The sequence below is a fragment of the Neovison vison genome, chromosome 6 (assembly GCF_020171115.1).
Source record: "Neovison vison isolate M4711 chromosome 6, ASM_NN_V1, whole genome shotgun sequence".
NCBI classification, from domain to species: Eukaryota; Metazoa; Chordata; class Mammalia; order Carnivora; family Mustelidae; genus Neogale; species Neogale vison.
In genome coordinates, this window is record NC_058096.1 from 139,357,489 (window position 1) to 139,380,085 (window position 22,597).

Consider the following 22,597-nt stretch of genomic DNA (forward strand, 5'->3'; position numbering starts at 1 on the left):
GCCCAAGCAGGAACAGCGGGCCTGTGGCAAGACAAGTGTGCCCCTCTCCCTGTGCGGAGAGAATGAATCCTGGCTGCTAAGGAGACAAGAGCGGACGACTAGGGCAGACGCGCCTGCTCCACTCTGAGCAAAGTGTCTGGGCAGAAGGCAGGCCTGTCCTGTGCCTCTGGACCGAAGGGGACAGCAGCTCCTTGGCCACCAGCCCATATGGCAGAAGTGGGCATACCAGCAGGGGCCCGGCCCTGTACTCGCAGAAACAGCTCCTGGAGGAACGGGCAGTCAGATGACATCTTGCTCCAGGATGTGGCAGCATTGGCGGAGGCAGGGTGTGACTCGGTGAAGCAGGACAGTTACCTATTACTCCCCATCACAGGGCGTGTATGGTGTGCTGTGAACATGTCATGTCACCTCTCGCTGGGGAAGGCACTGGCCTAGTGCCCTGTCCAACTGAACGCCAGAGCAAAAGGGCAGGCCTTGACCACGCCCGGAGATGGCATTGGAGCAGAGTGCCATCCTAGGCCACGCACTCTGCTGAAGGGTCGAGGCTATGTCTGCTTAGTTCAGCATGGCAGGGTGAACCCAGGGCGCGCACATGAAGCCCAGGAAACAAGGCCCAGAAGGCACCAGCTCTCCCGCAGCTATTCTCTCCTGACGCGACAGAGCGAACGCCCACAGCCTTGCTGAGGAAGGAGCAGCCATGTGCGGTTCGCGCCATGGTGAAAACCTCTGGGAAAACACTGCAGTCTCTCGGAATCAGAGTCGGTTCTGTGGGCTGCTGGTGCTGCTTGCCTTATCCTAGTATTTGTAGAACGGTGGGAGAAACCCACATAAAGCAAAAGCCTCTTTGCCCAGGCTTTCCTTCTGGCAAAACACAGCATTCTTTGTGAACTCAGAGTCGGGTCTGTGGGATGCTGCTGCTGCTTGCCTGAGCTAGTCTCCACAGCTCCTTGTATAGAACCCGCATAGAGCGAAATCATCTTTCCCGGGGCATCCCCACTGTGAAAGCCCAGCTTTCATGGAAACTCAGAGTCTCTTCTCTTGGATGCTGCAAATGCTTGCCTGAGCTAGTCTCCACAGCTCCATGTATAAATCCCGCATAGAGCGAAATCCTCTTTTTCCGGGGCAACCCGTCTGGGAAAGCACAGCTTTCTTTGGAAACTCAGAGTCGGGTCTGTGGGATGCTGCTAATGCTTTACTGAGCTAGTCCTCACAGCACGTTGTGATAAACCCTCATGGAGCGAAATGATTATGACCCTGTAAACCCGCTGTCTGAGGGAGAATCGTGCTTGCACCTGTCCAAAGAGGCTTAAGGAAAGGGACACGTCTGTCACTGGGCTCTCGAGGAGCATATCATGGGAAAGTGCAGCAAACTCTCTGGGATGAAGAGAAGGGGCCATTGGCCTTGTTGTCTGGAAACTGTCTTGAAGCAGGAGAGCCTGCCCTGGCAGGAACAGTGGGCTTGTGGCAAGACAAGTTTCTGCCTCTCCCTGTGCGGAGAGAATGAAGCCTGGCGGCTAAGGAGACACGAGCGGACGACTAGGGCAAACCCGCCTTCTCCACTCTGAGGAAAGAGTCTGGGCAGAAGGCAGGCCTGTCCTGTGTCTCTGGGCCCAAGAGGAGAGCAGCTCCTTGGCCACCTGTCCATAGGGCAGACGTGGGCATACCAGCAGGCTCCCGGCCCTGAACTCGCAGAAACAGCTCCTGGTGGAACGGGCAGTCAGATGTCATCTTGCTCCAGGATGTGGCAGCATTGGCGGAGGCAGGGGGTGTCCCGGAGAAGGAGGACAGTTATCCATGACTACCCATCGCAGGGCGTGGGCGGTGTGCTGTGATCCTGTCACGTCTCCTCTCGGCTCGTAAAGGCACTGGCCTAGTGCCCTGTCCACCTGAATGCCAGAGCTAAAAGGCAGGCCTTGCCCACGCCCGGAGATGGCATGGAACAGAGTGCCATGCTAGGCCATGCACGCTGCCGCAGGGTCGAGGCTGTGTCTGCTTCGTTCGTCTTGGCAGGGGGAACCCAGGGCACGAACATGAAGCCCGAGAAAGCAAGGCCCAAGAGGCACCAGCTCTCAGCAGCTATTCTTCCCTGACGCGACAGAGCAAACGCCCACAGCCTTGCTGAGGAAGCAGCAGCGAAGTGCGGTTCGCGCCATGCTGAAAACCTCTGTGAAAGCACAGCAGTCGCTGGGCAATCAGAGTCGGTTCTGTGGGCTGCTGGTGCTGCTTGTCTTTTAGGCTAGCTTTCGGAGCATGGTGGGAGAAATCCGCATAGAATGAAAACCTCGATGCCCAGGTATCCGATCTGGGAAAGCACTGCATTCTTTGGGAACTCAGAGTCGGGTCTGTGGGATGCTGCTGCTGCTTGCCTGAGCTAGTCTCCACAGCTCCTTGTATAGAACCCGCATAGAGTGAAATCATCTTTCCCGGGGCATCCCCACTGTGAAAGCCCAGCTTTCATGGAAACTCAGAGTCTCTTCTCTTGGATGCTGCAAATGCTTGCCTGAGCTAGTCTCCACAGCTCCATGTATAAATCCCGCATAGAGCGAAATCCTCTTTTCCGAGGCAACCCGTCTGGGAAAGCACAGCTTTCCTTGGAAACTCAGAGTCGGGTCTGTGGGATGCTGCTGCTGCTTGCCTGAGCTAGTCTCCACAGCTCCTTGTATAAAACCCCCATAGAGCGAAATCCTCTTTTCAGGGCATCCCCTCTGGGAAAGCACAGCTTTCCTTGGAGTCTCAGAGTCGGGTCTGTGGGATGCTGCTAATGCTTGCCTGTGCTACTCTCCACAGCTCCTTGTATAAAACCCGCATAGTGCGAAATCCCCTTTTCCGGGGCATCTCCTCTGGGAAAGCACAGCTTTCCTTGGAAACTCAGAGTCAGGTCTGTGGGATGCTCCTACAGCTTGGCTGTGCTAGTCTCCACAGTACGTTGTATGAAAACCCGCATAGAGCGAAATCCTCTTTTTCTGGGGCATCCCCTCTGGAAAGCACAGCATTCTTTGGGAACTCAAGCCAGGTCTGTGGGATGCTGCTGCTGCTTGCCTGAGCTATTCTCCACTGCACGTTGTAATATACCCTCATGGAGCGAAATGATCTTTGACCGGGCATCCCCTCTCTCTGAGGGAGAAACGTGCTTGCGCCTGTGGAAAGGGGCTTAAGGAAAGGGACACGTCTGTCACTGCGCTCCCGAGGACATGTCATGGGAAAGTGCAGCACACTGCTCGGGAATGAAGAGAAGGAGCCATTGGCCTTGCTGTCGGGATACGGTCGTGTAGCAGTAGAGCCTGCCCAAGCAGGAACAGCGGGCCTGTGGCAAGACAAGTGTGCCCCTCTCCCTGTGCGGAGAGAATGAATCCTGGCTGCTAAGGAGACAAGAGCGGACGACTAGGGCAGACGCGCCTGCTCCACTCTGAGCAAAGTGTCTGGGCAGAAGGCAGGCCTGTCCTGTGCCTCTGGACCGAAGGGGACAGCAGCTCCTTGGCCACCAGCCCATATGGCAGAAGTGGGCATACCAGCAGGGGCCCGGCCCTGTACTCGCAGAAACAGCTCCTGGAGGAACGGGCAGTCAGATGACATCTTGCTCCAGGATGTGGCAGCATTGGCGGAGGCAGGGTGTGACTCGGTGAAGCAGGACAGTTACCTATTACTCCCCATCACAGGGCGTGTATGGTGTGCTGTGAACATGTCATGTCACCTCTCGCTGGGGAAGGCACTGGCCTAGTGCCCTGTCCAACTGAACGCCAGAGCAAAAGGGCAGGCCTTGACCACGCCCGGAGATGGCATTGGAGCAGAGTGCCATCCTAGGCCACGCACTCTGCTGAAGGGTCGAGGCTATGTCTGCTTAGTTCAGCATGGCAGGGTGAACCCAGGGCGCGCACATGAAGCCCAGGAAACAAGGCCCAGAAGGCACCAGCTCTCCCGCAGCTATTCTCTCCTGACGCGACAGAGCGAACGCCCACAGCCTTGCTGAGGAAGGAGCAGCCATGTGCGGTTCGCGCCATGGTGAAAACCTCTGGGAAAACACAGCAGTCTCTCGGAATCAGAGTCGGTTCTGTGGGCTGCTGGTGCTGCTTGCCTTATCCTAGTATTTGTAGAACGGTGGGAGAAACCCACATAAAGCAAAAGCCTCTTTGCCCAGGCTTTCCTTCTGGCAAAACACAGCATTCTTTGTGAACTCAGAGTCGGGTCTGTGGGATGCTGCTGCTGCTTGCCTGAGCTAGTCTCCACAGCTCCTTGTATAGAACCCGCATAGAGCGAAATCATCTTTCCCGGGGCATCCCCACTGTGAAAGCCCAGCTTTCATGGAAACTCAGAGTCTCTTCTCTTGGATGCTGCAAATGCTTGCCTGAGCTAGTCTCCACAGCTCCATGTATAAATCCCGCATAGAGCGAAATCCTCTTTTTCCGGGGCAACCCGTCTGGGAAAGCACAGCTTTCTTTGGAAACTCAGAGTCGGGTCTGTGGGATGCTGCTAATGCTTTACTGAGCTAGTCCTCACAGCACGTGGTAATAAACCCTCATGGAGCGAAATGATTATGACCCTGTAAACCCGCTGTCTGAGGGAGAATCGTGCTTGCACCTGTCCAAAGAGGCTTAAGGAAAGGGACACGTCTGTCACTGGGCTCTCGAGGAGCATATCATGGGAAAGTGCAGCAAACTCTCTGGGATGAAGAGAAGGGGCCATTGGCCTTGTTGTCTGGAAACTGTCTTGAAGCAGGAGAGCCTGCCCTGGCAGGAACAGTGGGCTTGTGGCAAGACAAGTTTCTGCCTCTCCCTGTGCGGAGAGAATGAAGCCTGGCGGCTAAGGAGACACGAGCGGACGACTAGGGCAAACCCGCCTGCTCCACTCTGAGGAAAGAGTCTGGGCAGAAGGCAGGCCTGTCCTGTGTCTCTGGGCCCAAGAGGAGAGCAGCTCCTTGGCCACCTGTCCATAGGGCAGACGTGGGCATACCAGCAGGCTCCCGGCCCTGAACTCGCAGAAACAGCTCCTGGTGGAACGGGCAGTCAGATGTCATCTTGCTCCAGGATGTGGCAGCATTGGCGGAGGCAGGGGGTGTCCCGGAGAAGGAGGACAGTTATCCATGACTACCCATCGCAGGGCGTGGGCGGTGTGCTGTGATCCTGTCACGTCTCCTCTCGGCTCGTAAAGGCACTGGCCTAGTGCCCTGTCCACCTGAATGCCAGAGCTAAAAGGCAGGCCTTGCCCACGCCCGGAGATGGCATGGAACAGAGTGCCATGCTAGGCCATGCACGCTGCCGCAGGGTCGAGGCTGTGTCTGCTTCGTTCGTCTTGGCAGGGGGAACCCAGGGCACGAACATGAAGCCCGAGAAAGCAAGGCCCAAGAGGCACCAGCTCTCAGCAGCTATTCTTCCCTGACGCGACAGAGCAAACGCCCACAGCCTTGCTGAGGAAGCAGCAGCGAAGTGCGGTTCGCGCCATGCTGAAAACCTCTGTGAAAGCACAGCAGTCGCTGGGCAATCAGAGTCGGTTCTGTGGGCTGCTGGTGCTGCTTGTCTTTTAGGCTAGCTTTCGGAGCATGGTGGGAGAAATCCGCATAGAATGAAAACCTCGATGCCCAGGTATCCGATCTGGGAAAGCACTGCATTCTTTGGGAACTCAGAGTCGGGTCTGTGGGATGCTGCTGCTGCTTGCCTGAGCTAGTCTCCACAGCTCCTTGTATAGAACCCGCATAGAGTGAAATCATCTTTCCCGGGGCATCCCCACTGTGAAAGCCCAGCTTTCATGGAAACTCAGAGTCTCTTCTCTTGGATGCTGCAAATGCTTGCCTGAGCTAGTCTCCACAGCTCCATGTATAAATCCCGCATAGAGCGAAATCCTCTTTTCCGAGGCAACCCGTCTGGGAAAGCACAGCTTTCCTTGGAAACTCAGAGTCGGGTCTGTGGGATGCTGCTGCTGCTTGCCTGAGCTAGTCTCCACAGCTCCTTGTATAAAACCCCCATAGAGCGAAATCCTCTTTTCAGGGCATCCCCTCTGGGAAAGCACAGCTTTCCTTGGAGTCTCAGAGTCGGGTCTGTGGGATGCTGCTAATGCTTGCCTGTGCTACTCTCCACAGCTCCTTGTATAAAACCCGCATAGTGCGAAATCCCCTTTTCCGGGGCATCTCCTCTGGGAAAGCACAGCTTTCCTTGGAAACTCAGAGTCAGGTCTGTGGGATGCTCCTACAGCTTGGCTGTGCTAGTCTCCACAGTACGTTGTATGAAAACCCGCATAGAGCGAAATCCTCTTTTTCTGGGGCATCCCCTCTGGAAAGCACAGCATTCTTTGGGAACTCAAGCCAGGTCTGTGGGATGCTGCTGCTGCTTGCCTGAGCTATTCTCCACTGCACGTTGTAATATACCCTCATGGAGCGAAATGATCTTTGACCGGGCATCCCCTCTCTCTGAGGGAGAAACGTGCTTGCGCCTGTGGAAAGGGGCTTAAGGAAAGGGACACGTCTGTCACTGCGCTCCCGAGGACATGTCATGGGAAAGTGCAGCACACTGCTCGGGAATGAAGAGAAGGAGCCATTGGCCTTGCTGTCGGGATACGGTCGTGTAGCAGTAGAGCCTGCCCAAGCAGGAACAGCGGGCCTGTGGCAAGACAAGTGTGCCCCTCTCCCTGTGCGGAGAGAATGAATCCTGGCTGCTAAGGAGACAAGAGCGGACGACTAGGGCAGACGCGCCTGCTCCACTCTGAGCAAAGTGTCTGGGCAGAAGGCAGGCCTGTCCTGTGCCTCTGGACCGAAGGGGACAGCAGCTCCTTGGCCACCAGCCCATATGGCAGAAGTGGGCATACCAGCAGGGGCCCGGCCCTGTACTCGCAGAAACAGCTCCTGGAGGAACGGGCAGTCAGATGACATCTTGCTCCAGGATGTGGCAGCATTGGCGGAGGCAGGGTGTGACTCGGTGAAGCAGGACAGTTACCTATTACTCCCCATCACAGGGCGTGTATGGTGTGCTGTGAACATGTCATGTCACCTCTCGCTGGGGAAGGCACTGGCCTAGTGCCCTGTCCAACTGAACGCCAGAGCAAAAGGGCAGGCCTTGACCACGCCCGGAGATGGCATTGGAGCAGAGTGCCATCCTAGGCCACGCACTCTGCTGAAGGGTCGAGGCTATGTCTGCTTAGTTCAGCATGGCAGGGTGAACCCAGGGCGCGCACATGAAGCCCAGGAAACAAGGCCCAGAAGGCACCAGCTCTCCCGCAGCTATTCTCTCCTGACGCGACAGAGCGAACGCCCACAGCCTTGCTGAGGAAGGAGCAGCCATGTGCGGTTCGCGCCATGGTGAAAACCTCTGGGAAAACACAGCAGTCTCTCGGAATCAGAGTCGGTTCTGTGGGCTGCTGGTGCTGCTTGCCTTATCCTAGTATTTGTAGAACGGTGGGAGAAACCCACATAAAGCAAAAGCCTCTTTGCCCAGGCTTTCCTTCTGGCAAAACACAGCATTCTTTGTGAACTCAGAGTCGGGTCTGTGGGATGCTGCTGCTGCTTGCCTGAGCTAGTCTCCACAGCTCCTTGTATAGAACCCGCATAGAGCGAAATCATCTTTCCCGGGGCATCCCCACTGTGAAAGCCCAGCTTTCATGGAAACTCAGAGTCTCTTCTCTTGGATGCTGCAAATGCTTGCCTGAGCTAGTCTCCACAGCTCCATGTATAAATCCCGCATAGAGCGAAATCCTCTTTTTCCGGGGCAACCCGTCTGGGAAAGCACAGCTTTCTTTGGAAACTCAGAGTCGGGTCTGTGGGATGCTGCTAATGCTTTACTGAGCTAGTCCTCACAGCACGTTGTAATAAACCCTCATGGAGCGAAATGATTATGACCCTGTAAACCCGCTGTCTGAGGGAGAATCGTGCTTGCACCTGTCCAAAGAGGCTTAAGGAAAGGGACACGTCTGTCACTGGGCTCTCGAGGAGCATATCATGGGAAAGTGCAGCAAACTCTCTGGGATGAAGAGAAGGGGCCATTGGCCTTGTTGTCTGGAAACTGTCTTGAAGCAGGAGAGCCTGCCCTGGCAGGAACAGTGGGCTTGTGGCAAGACAAGTTTCTGCCTCTCCCTGTGCGGAGAGAATGAAGCCTGGCGGCTAAGGAGACACGAGCGGACGACTAGGGCAAACCCGCCTGCTCCACTCTGAGGAAAGAGTCTGGGCAGAAGGCAGGCCTGTCCTGTGTCTCTGGGCCCAAGAGGAGAGCAGCTCCTTGGCCACCTGTCCATAGGGCAGACGTGGGCATACCAGCAGGCTCCCGGCCCTGAACTCGCAGAAACAGCTCCTGGTGGAACGGGCAGTCAGATGTCATCTTGCTCCAGGATGTGGCAGCATTGGCGGAGGCAGGGGGTGTCCCGGAGAAGGAGGACAGTTATCCATGACTACCCATCGCAGGGCGTGGGCGGTGTGCTGTGATCCTGTCACGTCTCCTCTCGGCTCGTAAAGGCACTGGCCTAGTGCCCTGTCCACCTGAATGCCAGAGCTAAAAGGCAGGCCTTGCCCACGCCCGGAGATGGCATGGAACAGAGTGCCATGCTAGGCCATGCACGCTGCCGCAGGGTCGAGGCTGTGTCTGCTTCGTTCGTCTTGGCAGGGTGAACCCAGGGCACGAACATGAAGCCCGGGAAAGCAAGGCCCAAGAGGCACCAGCTCTCAGCAGCTATTCTTCCCTGACGCGACAGAGCAAACGCCCACAGCCTTGCTGAGGAAGCAGCAGCGAAGTGCGGTTCGCGCCATGCTGAAAACCTCTGTGAAAGCACAGCAGTCGCTGGGCAATCAGAGTCGGTTCTGTGGGCTGCTGGTGCTGCTTGTCTTTTAGGCTAGCTTTCGGAGCATGGTGGGAGAAATCCGCATAGAATGAAAACCTCGATGCCCAGGTATCCGATCTGGGAAAGCACTGCATTCTTTGGGAACTCAGAGTCGGGTCTGTGGGATGCTGCTGCTGCTTGCCTGAGCTAGTCTCCACAGCTCCTTGTATAGAACCCGCATAGAGTGAAATCATCTTTCCCGGGGCATCCCCACTGTGAAAGCCCAGCTTTCATGGAAACTCAGAGTCTCTTCTCTTGGATGCTGCAAATGCTTGCCTGAGCTAGTCTCCACAGCTCCATGTATAAATCCCGCATAGAGCGAAATCCTCTTTTCCGAGGCAACCCGTCTGGGAAAGCACAGCTTTCCTTGGAAACTCAGAGTCGGGTCTGTGGGATGCTGCTGCTGCTTGCCTGAGCTAGTCTCCACAGCTCCTTGTATAAAACCCCCATAGAGCGAAATCCTCTTTTCAGGGCATCCCCTCTGGGAAAGCACAGCTTTCCTTGGAGTCTCAGAGTCGGGTCTGTGGGATGCTGCTAATGCTTGCCTGTGCTACTCTCCACAGCTCCTTGTATAAAACCCGCATAGTGCGAAATCCCCTTTTCCGGGGCATCTCCTCTGGGAAAGCACAGCTTTCCTTGGAAACTCAGAGTCAGGTCTGTGGGATGCTCCTACAGCTTGGCTGTGCTAGTCTCCACAGTACGTTGTATGAAAACCCGCATAGAGCGAAATCCTCTTTTTCTGGGGCATCCCCTCTGGAAAGCACAGCATTCTTTGGGAACTCAAGCCAGGTCTGTGGGATGCTGCTGCTGCTTGCCTGAGCTATTCTCCACTGCACGTTGTAATATACCCTCATGGAGCGAAATGATCTTTGACCGGGCATCCCCTCTCTCTGAGGGAGAAACGTGCTTGCGCCTGTGGAAAGGGGCTTAAGGAAAGGGACACGTCTGTCACTGCGCTCCCGAGGACATGTCATGGGAAAGTGCAGCACACTGCTCGGGAATGAAGAGAAGGAGCCATTGGCCTTGCTGTCGGGATACGGTCGTGTAGCAGTAGAGCCTGCCCAAGCAGGAACAGCGGGCCTGTGGCAAGACAAGTGTGCCCCTCTCCCTGTGCGGAGAGAATGAATCCTGGCTGCTAAGGAGACAAGAGCGGACGACTAGGGCAGACGCGCCTGCTCCACTCTGAGCAAAGTGTCTGGGCAGAAGGCAGGCCTGTCCTGTGCCTCTGGACCGAAGGGGACAGCAGCTCCTTGGCCACCAGCCCATATGGCAGAAGTGGGCATACCAGCAGGGGCCCGGCCCTGTACTCGCAGAAACAGCTCCTGGAGGAACGGGCAGTCAGATGACATCTTGCTCCAGGAATGTGGCAGCATTGGCGGAGGCAGGGTGTGACTCGGTGAAGCAGGACAGTTACCTATTACTCCCCATCACAGGGCGTGTATGGTGTGCTGTGAACATGTCATGTCACCTCTCGCTGGGGAAGGCACTGGCCTAGTGCCCTGTCCAACTGAACGCCAGAGCAAAAGGGCAGGCCTTGACCACGCCCGGAGATGGCATTGGAGCAGAGTGCCATCCTAGGCCACGCACTCTGCTGAAGGGTCGAGGCTATGTCTGCTTAGTTCAGCATGGCAGGGTGAACCCAGGGCGCGCACATGAAGCCCAGGAAACAAGGCCCAGAAGGCACCAGCTCTCCCGCAGCTATTCTCTCCTGACGCGACAGAGCGAACGCCCACAGCCTTGCTGAGGAAGGAGCAGCCATGTGCGGTTCGCGCCATGGTGAAAACCTCTGGGAAAACACAGCAGTCTCTCGGAATCAGAGTCGGTTCTGTGGGCTGCTGGTGCTGCTTGCCTTATCCTAGTATTTGTAGAACGGTGGGAGAAACCCACATAAAGCAAAAGCCTCTTTGCCCAGGCTTTCCTTCTGGCAAAACACAGCATTCTTTGTGAACTCAGAGTCGGGTCTGTGGGATGCTGCTGCTGCTTGCCTGAGCTAGTCTCCACAGCTCCTTGTATAGAACCCGCATAGAGCGAAATCATCTTTCCCGGGGCATCCCCACTGTGAAAGCCCAGCTTTCATGGAAACTCAGAGTCTCTTCTCTTGGATGCTGCTGCTGCTTGCCTGAGCTAGTCTCCACAGCTCCATGTATAAATCCCGCATAGAGCGAAATCCTCTTTTTCCGGGGCAACCCGTCTGGGAAAGCACAGCTTTCTTTGGAAACTCAGAGTCGGGTCTGTGGGATGCTGCTAATGCTTTACTGAGCTAGTCCTCACAGCACGTTGTAATAAACCCTCATGGAGCGAAATGATTATGACCCTGTAAACCCGCTGTCTGAGGGAGAATCGTGCTTGCACCTGTCCAAAGAGGCTTAAGGAAAGGGACACGTCTGTCACTGGGCTCTCGAGGAGCATATCATGGGAAAGTGCAGCAAACTCTCTGGGATGAAGAGAAGGGGCCATTGGCCTTGTTGTCTGGAAACTGTCTTGAAGCAGGAGAGCCTGCCCTGGCAGGAACAGTGGGCTTGTGGCAAGACAAGTTTCTGCCTCTCCCTGTGCGGATGAGAATGAAGCCTGGCGGCTAAGGAGACACGAGCGGACGACTAGGGCAAACCCGCCTGCTCCACTCTGAGGAAAGAGTCTGGGCAGAAGGCAGGCCTGTCCTGTGTCTCTGGGCCCAAGAGGAGAGCAGCTCCTTGGCCACCTGTCCATAGGGCAGACGTGGGCATACCAGCAGGCTCCCGGCCCTGAACTCGCAGAAACAGCTCCTGGTGGAACGGGCAGTCAGATGTCATCTTGCTCCAGGATGTGGCAGCATTGGCGGAGGCAGGGGGTGTCCCGGAGAAGGAGGACAGTTATCCATGACTACCCATCGCAGGGCGTGGGCGGTGTGCTGTGATCCTGTCACGTCTCCTCTCGGCTCGTAAAGGCACTGGCCTAGTGCCCTGTCCACCTGAATGCCAGAGCTAAAAGGCAGGCCTTGCCCACGCCCGGAGATGGCATGGAACAGAGTGCCATGCTAGGCCATGCACGCTGCCGCAGGGTCGAGGCTGTGTCTGCTTCGTTCGTCTTGGCAGGGGGAACCCAGGGCACGAACATGAAGCCCGAGAAAGCAAGGCCCAAGAGGCACCAGCTCTCAGCAGCTATTCTTCCCTGACGCGACAGAGCAAACGCCCACAGCCTTGCTGAGGAAGCAGCAGCGAAGTGCGGTTCGCGCCATGCTGAAAACCTCTGTGAAAGCACAGCAGTCGCTGGGCAATCAGAGTCGGTTCTGTGGGCTGCTGGTGCTGCTTGTCTTTTAGGCTAGCTTTCGGAGCATGGTGGGAGAAATCCGCATAGAATGAAAACCTCGATGCCCAGGTATCCGATCTGGGAAAGCACTGCATTCTTTGGGAACTCAGAGTCGGGTCTGTGGGATGCTGCTGCTGCTTGCCTGAGCTAGTCTCCACAGCTCCTTGTATAGAACCCGCATAGAGTGAAATCATCTTTCCCGGGGCATCCCCACTGTGACAGCCCAGCTTTCATGGAAACTCAGAGTCTCTTCTCTTGGATGCTGCAAATGCTTGCCTGAGCTAGTCTCCACAGCTCCATGTATAAATCCCGCATAGAGCGAAATCCTCTTTTCCGAGGCAACCCGTCTGGGAAAGCACAGCTTTCCTTGGAAACTCAGAGTCGGGTCTGTGGGATGCTGCTGCTGCTTGCCTGAGCTAGTCTCCACAGCTCCTTGTATAAAACCCCCATAGAGCGAAATCCTCTTTTCAGGGCATCCCCTCTGGGAAAGCACAGCTTTCCTTGAGTCTCAGAGTCGGGTCTGTGGGATGCTGCTAATGCTTGCCTGTGCTACTCTCCACAGCTCCTTGTATAAAAACCCGCATAGTGCGAAATCCCCTTTTCCGGGGCATCTCCTCTGGGAAAGCACAGCTTTCCTTGAAACTCAGAGTCAGGTCTGTGGGATGCTCCTACAGCTTGGCTGTGCTAGTCTCCACAGTACGTTGTATGAAAACCCGCATAGAGCGAAATCCTCTTTTTCTGGGGCATCCCCTCTGGAAAGCACAGCATTCTTTGGGAACTCAAGCCAGGTCTGTGGACCCAATCCCGGGAGTCATGGCGATCACGTGCGCGCCGGCACCCGGCAGGCCAGGCCCCTCCCATCACCCTCGTACTCCCACCAGCCCGCCTTTGCCGCCCCATCTCCCGAGAAACACCCGAAGAGCAGGCTGCGACTGCGCAGTGGAGCCGGTGGGCGGGGCGGGGCGGGGCGGGGGAATGCGGTTGCCGGGATGGGGGGCGGCCCCACAGGCCAGGAGCCGGAGCGGCGCTGTGGAGGCGCTACGCTGCGGCGGGCCCTGGCCGGGAAGGCCCGCTTCCTTCCCTCAGCCACCGAAAATAAACTTTGCTGCTCTTTTCGCGGCCTTCTCGGATCCGCCTCCCAGCGGTTCCGCGGTCGGTGAAGAGCCTTCGTGCGTCAGGCCTTCCTTCCTTCTCTCCGCCGGTGCGGGCACTCGACGCCATGGACGCTACGGCGCTGGAGCGGGACGCCGTGCAGTTCGCCCGGCTGGCGGTGCAGCGCGACCAAGAAGGTCGCTACTCCGAGGCGGTGTTTTACTATAAGGTAGGGCGGAGGACGGCTGCGCTGTCGGAGAGGCCAGGGGGCGGGTCCAGGTGCGGCGGCAGCCAGGCCTGCTGGGCTTTGCTTTTGCTCTTTCCTGCTCTGCTGCTCTCCTTTTCAGGGGAGAGGCGACCCGGCTCCTGCGGCGGTGGGGAGGTTTGGTCGCGGTTTGGGAGCCACCACTTCTCTGGTTACAGTCTCGAATGGCAAATGTCCACCGCTGAGCTACTTAGGACAGCAGTAGTTAGGTATGGGTAGTTAAGTGGCTAATTCTCGCGGTCACTTGGCTCTGATTTATGGCTAGTAGGAAGTGGTTCTGATACACACTTAAAAAATGCACGTTCGCTGAAGAAAAGAAGGTTTAGGAAAAAAAAATAACACGTTTCTTGTAATTTAGTACAGCGGTGCTTGTTTTTCTACGTGTATTTACATACGCAGCTTTGAAAAAATTTGAGCGTAGTTGACACAGAATAGTACATTAGTTTCGAGGGAACAGCATAGTGATTCAACTTTTCTATACGTAAGTCAAACTTGGATTGTACCGTTTATACGATTTTTTTAAAAGATTTTATTTATTTATTTGTCAGAGAGCTAGAGAGAGTACAGGCAGGCAGAGTAGCAGGTGGAGGCATAGGGAGGAAGCAGGCTCCCTGCAGGGCAAGGAGCCTGATGCGGGACTCGATCCCAAGACCCTGAGATCATGACCTGAGCCGAAGGCAGCCGCTTAACCGACTGAGCCACTCAGGCATCCCCCGTTTATACGATTTTTAACTTTTCTTTGAGCTTTTAAAAACTCACTGAAGTTGCTTAATTTACTCTTACAAATAGATGCGCAGTACTTCCATTACGTGAATGCACTATAATTTATTTACAAATTAATGGGCATCGGGCTCATTCTGATTTTTCAGCATCGTAGGTACTGATCCGATTAATATATTTATAACTAATGCTTTTCACATTTCTTGGCTGTTTCTTTTGACTAAGATATTGGGGGCGGAATTATTAAAAAATATGATCTTCCACAGTCCTCTCTGCTCGCCAGTCCTGCGGATTTGCAAATAAACCCCTCCAGCTAGAACTATGTCCGTTGCTTCCTGGTGGAGGTAGCTGTATCCTCGTGATATTCTCCCCCCACCTCCTTTTTTTTTTTTTTTTTCCTAAGAAGGAAAGTCCAGCTTTGATAATAGCAGAGTGGGGTGTTTTGTTGTTGTTGTTGTTGTTTACATAAACGTATATGCTGTCGGTAATGTATGATTTGTTTTTCTCAGATTATTATGTTGCCTTCATTTTATAATCTATATTTAGAGACTTTTGGGTGTTTCAGAATCATTTCTTTTGGAGGAAGGTTTCATGAAAGTAGTATTTTAAAATTCTATGTGATTGAGTTTTGTGAAATAACTGACAAATATTCATAGATTAAAATAGTGCCATATAAAATAGCTTTGTGTAAAGCAAAAGAAAATACTAGGCAGTGCCTCTTGTTTTGCTCTGCGATTGCATGCATGTCATTAGGAAGATTTTTTTTTTATTCTTGAGAAAGTCAGAAAAGTGGTTGTGTTTCTAGGAACTGTTTATATAAACTTTACCACATCTTTAGCATTTTTGGTCTTCATTACTGTTCTATGAGGGATTCCTTAATTGCCATTTTCAAATATAAATTAAATGAGTAAAATAAAATTGACAATTTTTTTAGTTGGCTTTATTTCTTTAAAGCAAGATAATTATTTGAATGTCCGTATTTACATGCAAGATGTAAATGGAGGTGTGAAAAATACACACACACACAATCAGTATTTAGATAGTAATAGTCCATAAGATAAAGTATTTTTTAAGATGAAATATTTAATGTTTACGTGTAAAGTTATATTTTCCTCCCATGAAATGTCTGAGTTACAGAATCTGAGAATATCATCTTTCCTACTTCCACAGCCTTTCAGTGAATTTTCTTTTCAATTAATTTCATTCAATATCAGACTCTTTACAGATTTTGTTAAGTTCGTGAAACAACTCCTGCTCTAACAACTGGATTAAAAAAGGTTGGATATCCAGCAGATGGCTGGCATCTTTGGATCCATACAGTTAGGTATCAGCCTCTGTGAAGTGCTCATGCTTAGGTTATTGCTGAGAAGGTGGTGTTACTTTGGAGAAATCTCTTTGGTCCTTCTCGCTGCAACTTGATAAGCTGTTGTTCTGGAATGGTGATTGGGAGAGTGAGGCTTTCCTCACTAGCCACAGCCTAACTGGCTGTGGGAGTATTAGAAAAACTGGATGATGAATTCAGGTTTTCTTAATTAAAATAAGTTGATTTCATACAACTGAAATCTGCTTTAAAATGTGTCACCCTTTGGAAATATTTTCTGTGGAGAAAAAGATCTTCTTCTCGCTGTGAGATATTTAACCTTTACAATTTTTTTTACTTTATTTTTAGTCTCTACACTCAACATGGGCCTCAGACTTACAATCTTGTGATCAAGAGTCACATACTGTAGTAACTGAGCCAGCCAGGCACCCTAACCTTTATAATTTCATATAATCTTCCTTTGGCATTTAATTTTATTTGTTATCACTAATTGACTCTTGATTATTATTATTAACCAATAGTAACGAGTATTATTATTATATACCTGTTCTTAATGCTTTTCAGGTTCAATTCATATTTTCAAGGTATATGATTCTAAGTCTGACCTATTGCATAAAGAAAAGGGAAAGCAGAAAATTTCATGTGAGCTAAAGCTGTTCTAAGAAGATCTCTTGTATTTGAGTTTGTATATTTTCAGCCATATGAGAAAACTGAGAATATTGAGAACTGAAGAAAAGCTGTTGGAGGGTTATATAACCCACTCGGTACTGGCTTAAAGACGTTCTTATTTTGTAATTTATAGACAACAATAGTGAGTTAGAAAGTGGTAGAGAAAATTCAAATTGTAATTCATCTATTAGATTCCTTTTGTTTTTGTTTTTATTTTTTTTAGGAAGCTGCACAAGCCTTAATTTATGCTGAAATGGCAGGATCAAGCCTAGAACATATTCAAGAAAAAATAAATGAGTATCTGGAAAGAGTTCAGGCTTTGCATTCAGCAGGTTAGTAAAGGAGTACTAAACTTGTCTTTTTTTTTTTTTTGGTCTTCCTCTCATCTCTTCCTTTCCCCCATGTTTCTCTCTTTTTTTTTAATTTTTATTATTGAAATATAGTTGACATATGGTGTTTGTATTAGTCCCTTCTGTTTCTCTTTCTTTTTCATTTTCATCTTTGGATGTCAGTCTTCACTCTTGCTGCTCATTCCTTTTTTGGTAATCATGCCTTTAAAAGTCATAGTATGGAAATAAGTGATACATATGAGTAATATAGTCTAATCTCCTAATTTCCCAGGGGTGCAGAGATAGTGTATTATATACATTGAAACTGTGTCATTGTCAGAGTCAGGGTTAGGACTCTGTTAAAATCTACTTTTTAAATATCTGTCATATGCTGTTTCCTGATACTAAGATTGAATGACTACAGTTAACCCTGAACAACAGGGATTTGACCTGTGCAGGTCTACTTACATGGAGATTTTTTGTTTTAAGATTTTATTTATTATTATTTGAGAGAGAGACAGAGAGAGAGAACACAAGGGTGTGAAGGGGCAGAGGAAGAAGGACAAAGAGACTCCCGGCTGGGCAGGGAGCCCACCATCGTTGAGCTCCATTCCAGGACCCCAGAATCGTGATGGGAGCTGAAGGCACCCACTTAACCGACTGAGCCACCCAGGCACCAGATTTTTTACAGTAATGTAACTGTATTCTTTCTTTATGATTTTCTTAATATATTCTTTTGTCTAGCTTACTCTATCATAAGAATACGGTATATAACACATAGAAAATACGTGTTTATCAACTTACGTTATTGGTAAGGCTTCCAGTTAGTAGTAGCCTATTAGTAGTTAAGTTTTGGGGGAGTCAGAAGTAATAGGCAGATTTTCATCAGTGCCTCTAAGCCCCCACGTTGTTCAGGGGTTGTCTTTACTTCTCTTTAGTGTTAACGACTTCAGCAGTATGTTCATGGTCTCTTCTATATCAGTATCTTCAACCTCAAGACCTTAGCTAAATTCTTTTTTTAAACTGTATCTTGGAAAGCATTGTGTAAGTAGAGACCTGGAACAACTTGTATTTATTTTGGTAAACAGCATGGCAGATGTTGTGAAACAAGTACACAGGCTTAGTGATCAGTTTTGTTAGAGGTATGTGGCTGCGGTCAAAATTTGCTATTGACATGGGTAGAAAAGAAAATCATTACCTACTGACATTTTGTTTTAGAAATGCGTTTTTCTCACTAAGAGTTCTTTTTAACCCTTTTTTTCTGTGGCTGTATAATAAACCCACAAGCAGCTTAGAGAGCTCTTCATTCAACATTGCCTGGACTTTGCACTACTTTCACCACTCCTTCTGAGTAGATAAGAGCAGTTATAAGCACATCGTTAGGAAAAAGTAGATTCCATCACTGGATTTCTTGTTAGGACAATGCCCTTAAGGATGAGGTAGTTTAGTTTAAGACAGTGCCCAGAAATTGGGTGTATTGAAAAGTGAACTGCCTTTGTAGCAGGGCCTCAAATGATAGAAAGTTGTATTGATTCAGGTATCCAGAATACCATGTAATTCAAAGAAACTCCATTTTCCCAGCCAAATACACTTATAAATAAGATATTTATAGAGGTGATATTTAGGCACGGAATGTGACAGTTCTAATCGCTTGAGGAACAAAGACTTGTCAGTGAAACAGAAATAAAGTTCAGGAAAGATTTTTAAAGCATAGCATGCCTTAATTGTATTGCCAGCTTTTTGACCTGTTACGTTCAACCTGTGGGGTGTAATTTGTAGATAATTAAATGGTTTCTTTAATTAGCATTTCAGACAATGTTCAAAACAAATTTTGCGGATATACTCTTGAGAGTTAAGTTGATTTCTGGGTGGGGAAGGGTAACACAGTTTGAAGTGCACCAGTGTTGTATAAAGAGCTCAAGATTTAGAATTAAAAGATCTAAATTACAGCTTATAGCTACAAAACCTTAGTCTACATCAGTCATTCTCAACTGAGAATAGTTTTGCACCTTGAGAGATTTTTGGTTTAAAGGGAGAAGTAGGAAGTAGACAATGGAATCCATTTGGGTGAGGCCAGGGATCTTACTAAAAATCCTCCAATGCACAGGCCAGTCTACAGCAAAGATTATGCAGCTAACCTCATACAGCATGTCAGTACTATGAGGCAGAGAAACCCTGGGCTAGATATTTTAATGTTCTTGAGATTTTGTGTCTTCATTTTGTAAATGGGATTAGCACATAAACTTCAGAGAGATGTTTCTGAGAGTTAAAGTTCTAGAAGATCACCGCTGTATCTTTAAGATACAAAATGTCAAGTTGTTTTTTTTTTTAAATAGCAGCTTTATTGAGATATAATTCATGTACCATAAAATTCACCTTTTTAGAGTGTAGAATTCAGTGGTTTTTAGTATGTTTTCAGAGTTGTGCTACCATCACCAGTGTCTTATTTTAGAACATTTTGTTGTCCAAAAAAAAAAAAAAAAAAAAAGAAACCTCTTATCCATTAGCAGTCATTCCCCATTCCTCCCACCCTCTATCGTCTTAACAGCCACTAACCTATTTTCTGTCTCCCTGGAGTTGCCTATTCCGGACATTTCATGTAAATAGAATCATCTAATTTGTGACCTTTGGTGTTTGCTTTTTTCATTTAACACCATATTTTCAAGATTTATCCATGTTGTAGTAGGTATCAATACTTCATTCCTTTCTCTGGTTGAATAATAATGCCATCATACCATATGTTGTTTGTCCATTCATCTGTTGATGGACATTGACATTGGCTTGTTTCCACCTTTTGGCTGTTATGAATAATACTGTTTTGAACATTTGTATATATTTTTTTTTGTTTAATTTTTATTTATTTATTTGACAGACAGAGATGACAAGTAGGCAGACAGGCAGGCAGAGAGGAGGAAGCAGGCTCCCTGCTGTGCAGAGAACCCGATGCGGGGCTCGATCCCAGGACCCTGAGATCATGACCCGAGCCAAAGGCAGAGGCTTTAACTCACTGAGCCACCCAGGCGCCCCTGTATATATGTTTTTTTTGTGGACATGTGTTTTTAGTTCTCTTTGATACATTCCCAGGAGTGAAATCACTGGGTCATATGGTATAGGTTGTTGTGTAATTTTTTGAGAAACCATGAACTGTTTTCCAAAGTGGCAACACCATTTTACATTTCCATCAACAATATATGGAGATTTCATTTCCTTTATGTCCTTACCAATCTTTGTTATTTTCGGTCTTTTGTCATTTTAGCCACCCAAGTGGGTGTAAAGATGACATCTTGGGTTTTGAAATGCATTTCCCTGATGGCTGATGTAGTTGAGCATCTCATGGGCCAATTGGCCATATGAATATCTTCTTTGCAAAAATGGTTTATAGACCCTTTGCCCATTATGTAAGTCAGGGTTCTCTAGAGAAAAAGAACCAGTAGGATATATGTAAAGAGATTTTATATAAGGAATTGGCTTATAATGGAACCTCATCATGGAGGCTAAGAAGTCCCACACTCTTCAGTCTGCATATATGAACGACCCAAGAAAGCCAGTGATTTAGTTTATTTAGTCCAAGTCCAAAGGCCTGAGAAGCACGGTAGTTGATAGTATAAGACCCAGTCCCAAGGGGAGGAAAAGAACAAAAAAAGAAAAGGCAGTCTGGCAGAGAGGGCAAATTTTCCCTTCCTCTGTTTTTTTGCTCTGTTCATCTCTCAGTGTATTAGATGATGCCCATCCACATAAGGGAGGACAGACTGCTTTTACTACCAATTCAAAGGTTAATTTCATTCAAAATCACTCTCTCTCTCTTTTTTTTTTTAAGATTTTATTCATTTATTTGACAGACAGAGATCACAAGTAGGCAGAGAGGCAGGCAGAGAGAGAGGGGGATGCAGGCTCCCTGCTGAGCAGAGAGCCCAATGCAGGGCTCGATCCCAGGACCCTGGGATCATGACCTGAGTTGAAGGCAGAGGCACCCAGGCGCCCCCAGAATCACTCTCTTAGACATACCTAGAAATCATGGCTAGCTAAGTATCTGGGTACCTAGTAAAGTTGACACAAGTTGATATGATTATTCACCACATTCATTTTCAAAACTAGAATTGTCTTTTTATTGTTTAGCTGTAAGAGATCTTTATATATATATATATTTTTTATAAACATATAATGTATTTTTAGCCTCGGGGTACAGGTCTGTGAATCGCCAGGTTTACACACTTCATAGCACTCACTACAGCACACACACACCCCCCCAATGTCCATAACCCCACCACCCCCTCGCAACCCCCCTCCCCCCAGCAACCATCAGTTTGTTCTTCGAGATTAAGAGTCTCTTATGGTTTGTCTCCCTCCCGATCCCATCTTGTTTCATTTATTCTTTTCCTATCCCCCAAACCCTCCACATTGCATCTCCACTTCCTCATATCAGGGAGATCATATGATAGTTGTCTTTATCCGATTGACTTATTTCGCTAAGCATAATACCCTCTAGTTCCATCCACGTTGTCACAAATGCAAGATTTCATTTCTTTTGATGGCTGCATAGTATTCCATTGTATATATGTACTACATCTTTTTTATCCATTCGAGATCTTTGTATATTCTTGATACAGGTTCCTTGTTGATATATACCTTTATATTGAAAACAAATACTTATTTCTTTTTTTTTTTTTAAAGATTTTATTTATTTATTTGACAAGAGAGATCACAAGCAGGCTGAGAGGCAGGCAGAGAGAGAGGAGGAAGCAGGCTCCCCGCTGAGCAGAGAGCCCGATGCGGGCCTCGATCCCAGGACCCTGAGATCATGACCCGAGCCGAAGGCAGCGGCTTAACCCACTGAGCCACCCAGGCGCCCGAAAACAAATACTTATTTCAAATGATCACAGTAAATATATGTGGTTATTTAATCTAGACTCAGATGAATAGGAAACAGCAGGAACTTTATCATTAGGGCCTAGAATATTATATTACACAATTGTCTGTACTGAAAAAAATTTTTTAATTACCTTAAAACATAATTGAGTTTCTTTAGGCTTAAGATTTTTTAAGTTTTTTTTGTTTTGTTTTTGGGAGTTGGTATGTAAGGAGGAGGACTGGTGTTCTATTTTTTTAAATGAAGAAAGTGCCGGTAAGGAGAGAAATTCAGGGGAAATGTTTTAATTGATTAATTAATTTTTTTTTAATTAATAATACATTTTTGGTATTTTGGTCTCTTATGTGCATTGTGTGATGAGTTGAACAAGTGGGGACTTTTTTTTAGGCCTTAAAATTCAGATAGAAAGGAGAGAGTCGTTTTTTAAGGATTATGAAGTTTTTATTAAAGAGTGTCTTAAATGTATTAAAATGCTGTCTTATTTCCTGGGTATAAAAATACATACATAGGTAATATCTATATGGCTTTCTTCCATCCTAGTTCAGTCAAAGAGTGCTGATCCTTTGAAATCAAAACATCAGTTGGACTTAGAACGTGCTCATTTCCTTGTTACGCAAGCTTTTGATGAAGATGAAAAAGGGAATGTCGAAGATGCTATAGAGTTGTATACTGAAGCCGTAGATCTCTGTCTGAAAACCGTATGTATAGCTAATAGTTAAATTTGGTGGAATTATGCTAAGAAATTTCTCTTACTAGTGAATTTTATTCAACAATTCCTTAAAGAAAAATAATTATTGTATCATAAATATAAGTTACTCTTCATTAAAAGATGATGAAGAATAGAAAACTAATGATGGATTTTAATCCCTTAAAAAATTAACAGTAGTAATATTGAGTCATTAGGCAGTGGTTTTTTTAAATTATAGGTATTTTTTTTTTAACCTATTTAAACCCATATACCTAAAATTATCACAGGAGGAATTCATCACAAATCTATGAATTTAGAATAAACCTTCCCCTTTTTAAAAAATTTCTTGCATTTAAAAAAATAAGGTAGTTGGGGGAAAAAAAAAAACAAGGTAATGGTTTGGGAGAGCTTTATTCATTTGCAGTGTGAAATCTATGTGCTGAGTGGCTTTAACTGCTTCCTGAGGACCCTGGTTGGAACAGCTAAGTTTAGGGGCATCTAGTGCATAAGAGCAGTGCATTTGAATGTGAGGTGGAATGATAGTGTTCTCAGTATTGTCAGTGGACTACCT

The 22,597-nt window shown here is 48.6% G+C and overlaps 1 protein-coding gene across 2 annotated transcripts in view; it reads left to right on the forward strand.

Annotated features, from left to right (window-relative positions):
* Nucleotides 1–13,080: 13,080 nt before the first annotated feature.
* Nucleotides 13,081–22,597, forward strand: part of CAPN7 (calpain 7) — a 42,629-nt gene continuing 33,112 nt past the window's right edge. For both annotated transcript variants that reach the window (XM_044252485.1, XM_044252486.1), the window contains exons 1-3: nucleotides 13,081–13,396; nucleotides 16,366–16,474; nucleotides 21,879–22,036. In XM_044252485.1, the coding sequence (XP_044108420.1) occupies nucleotides 13,295–13,396; nucleotides 16,366–16,474; nucleotides 21,879–22,036 (369 nt within the window). In that variant the 5' untranslated portion in view covers nucleotides 13,081–13,294. The remainder of the gene's footprint in view (nucleotides 13,397–16,365; nucleotides 16,475–21,878; nucleotides 22,037–22,597) is intronic.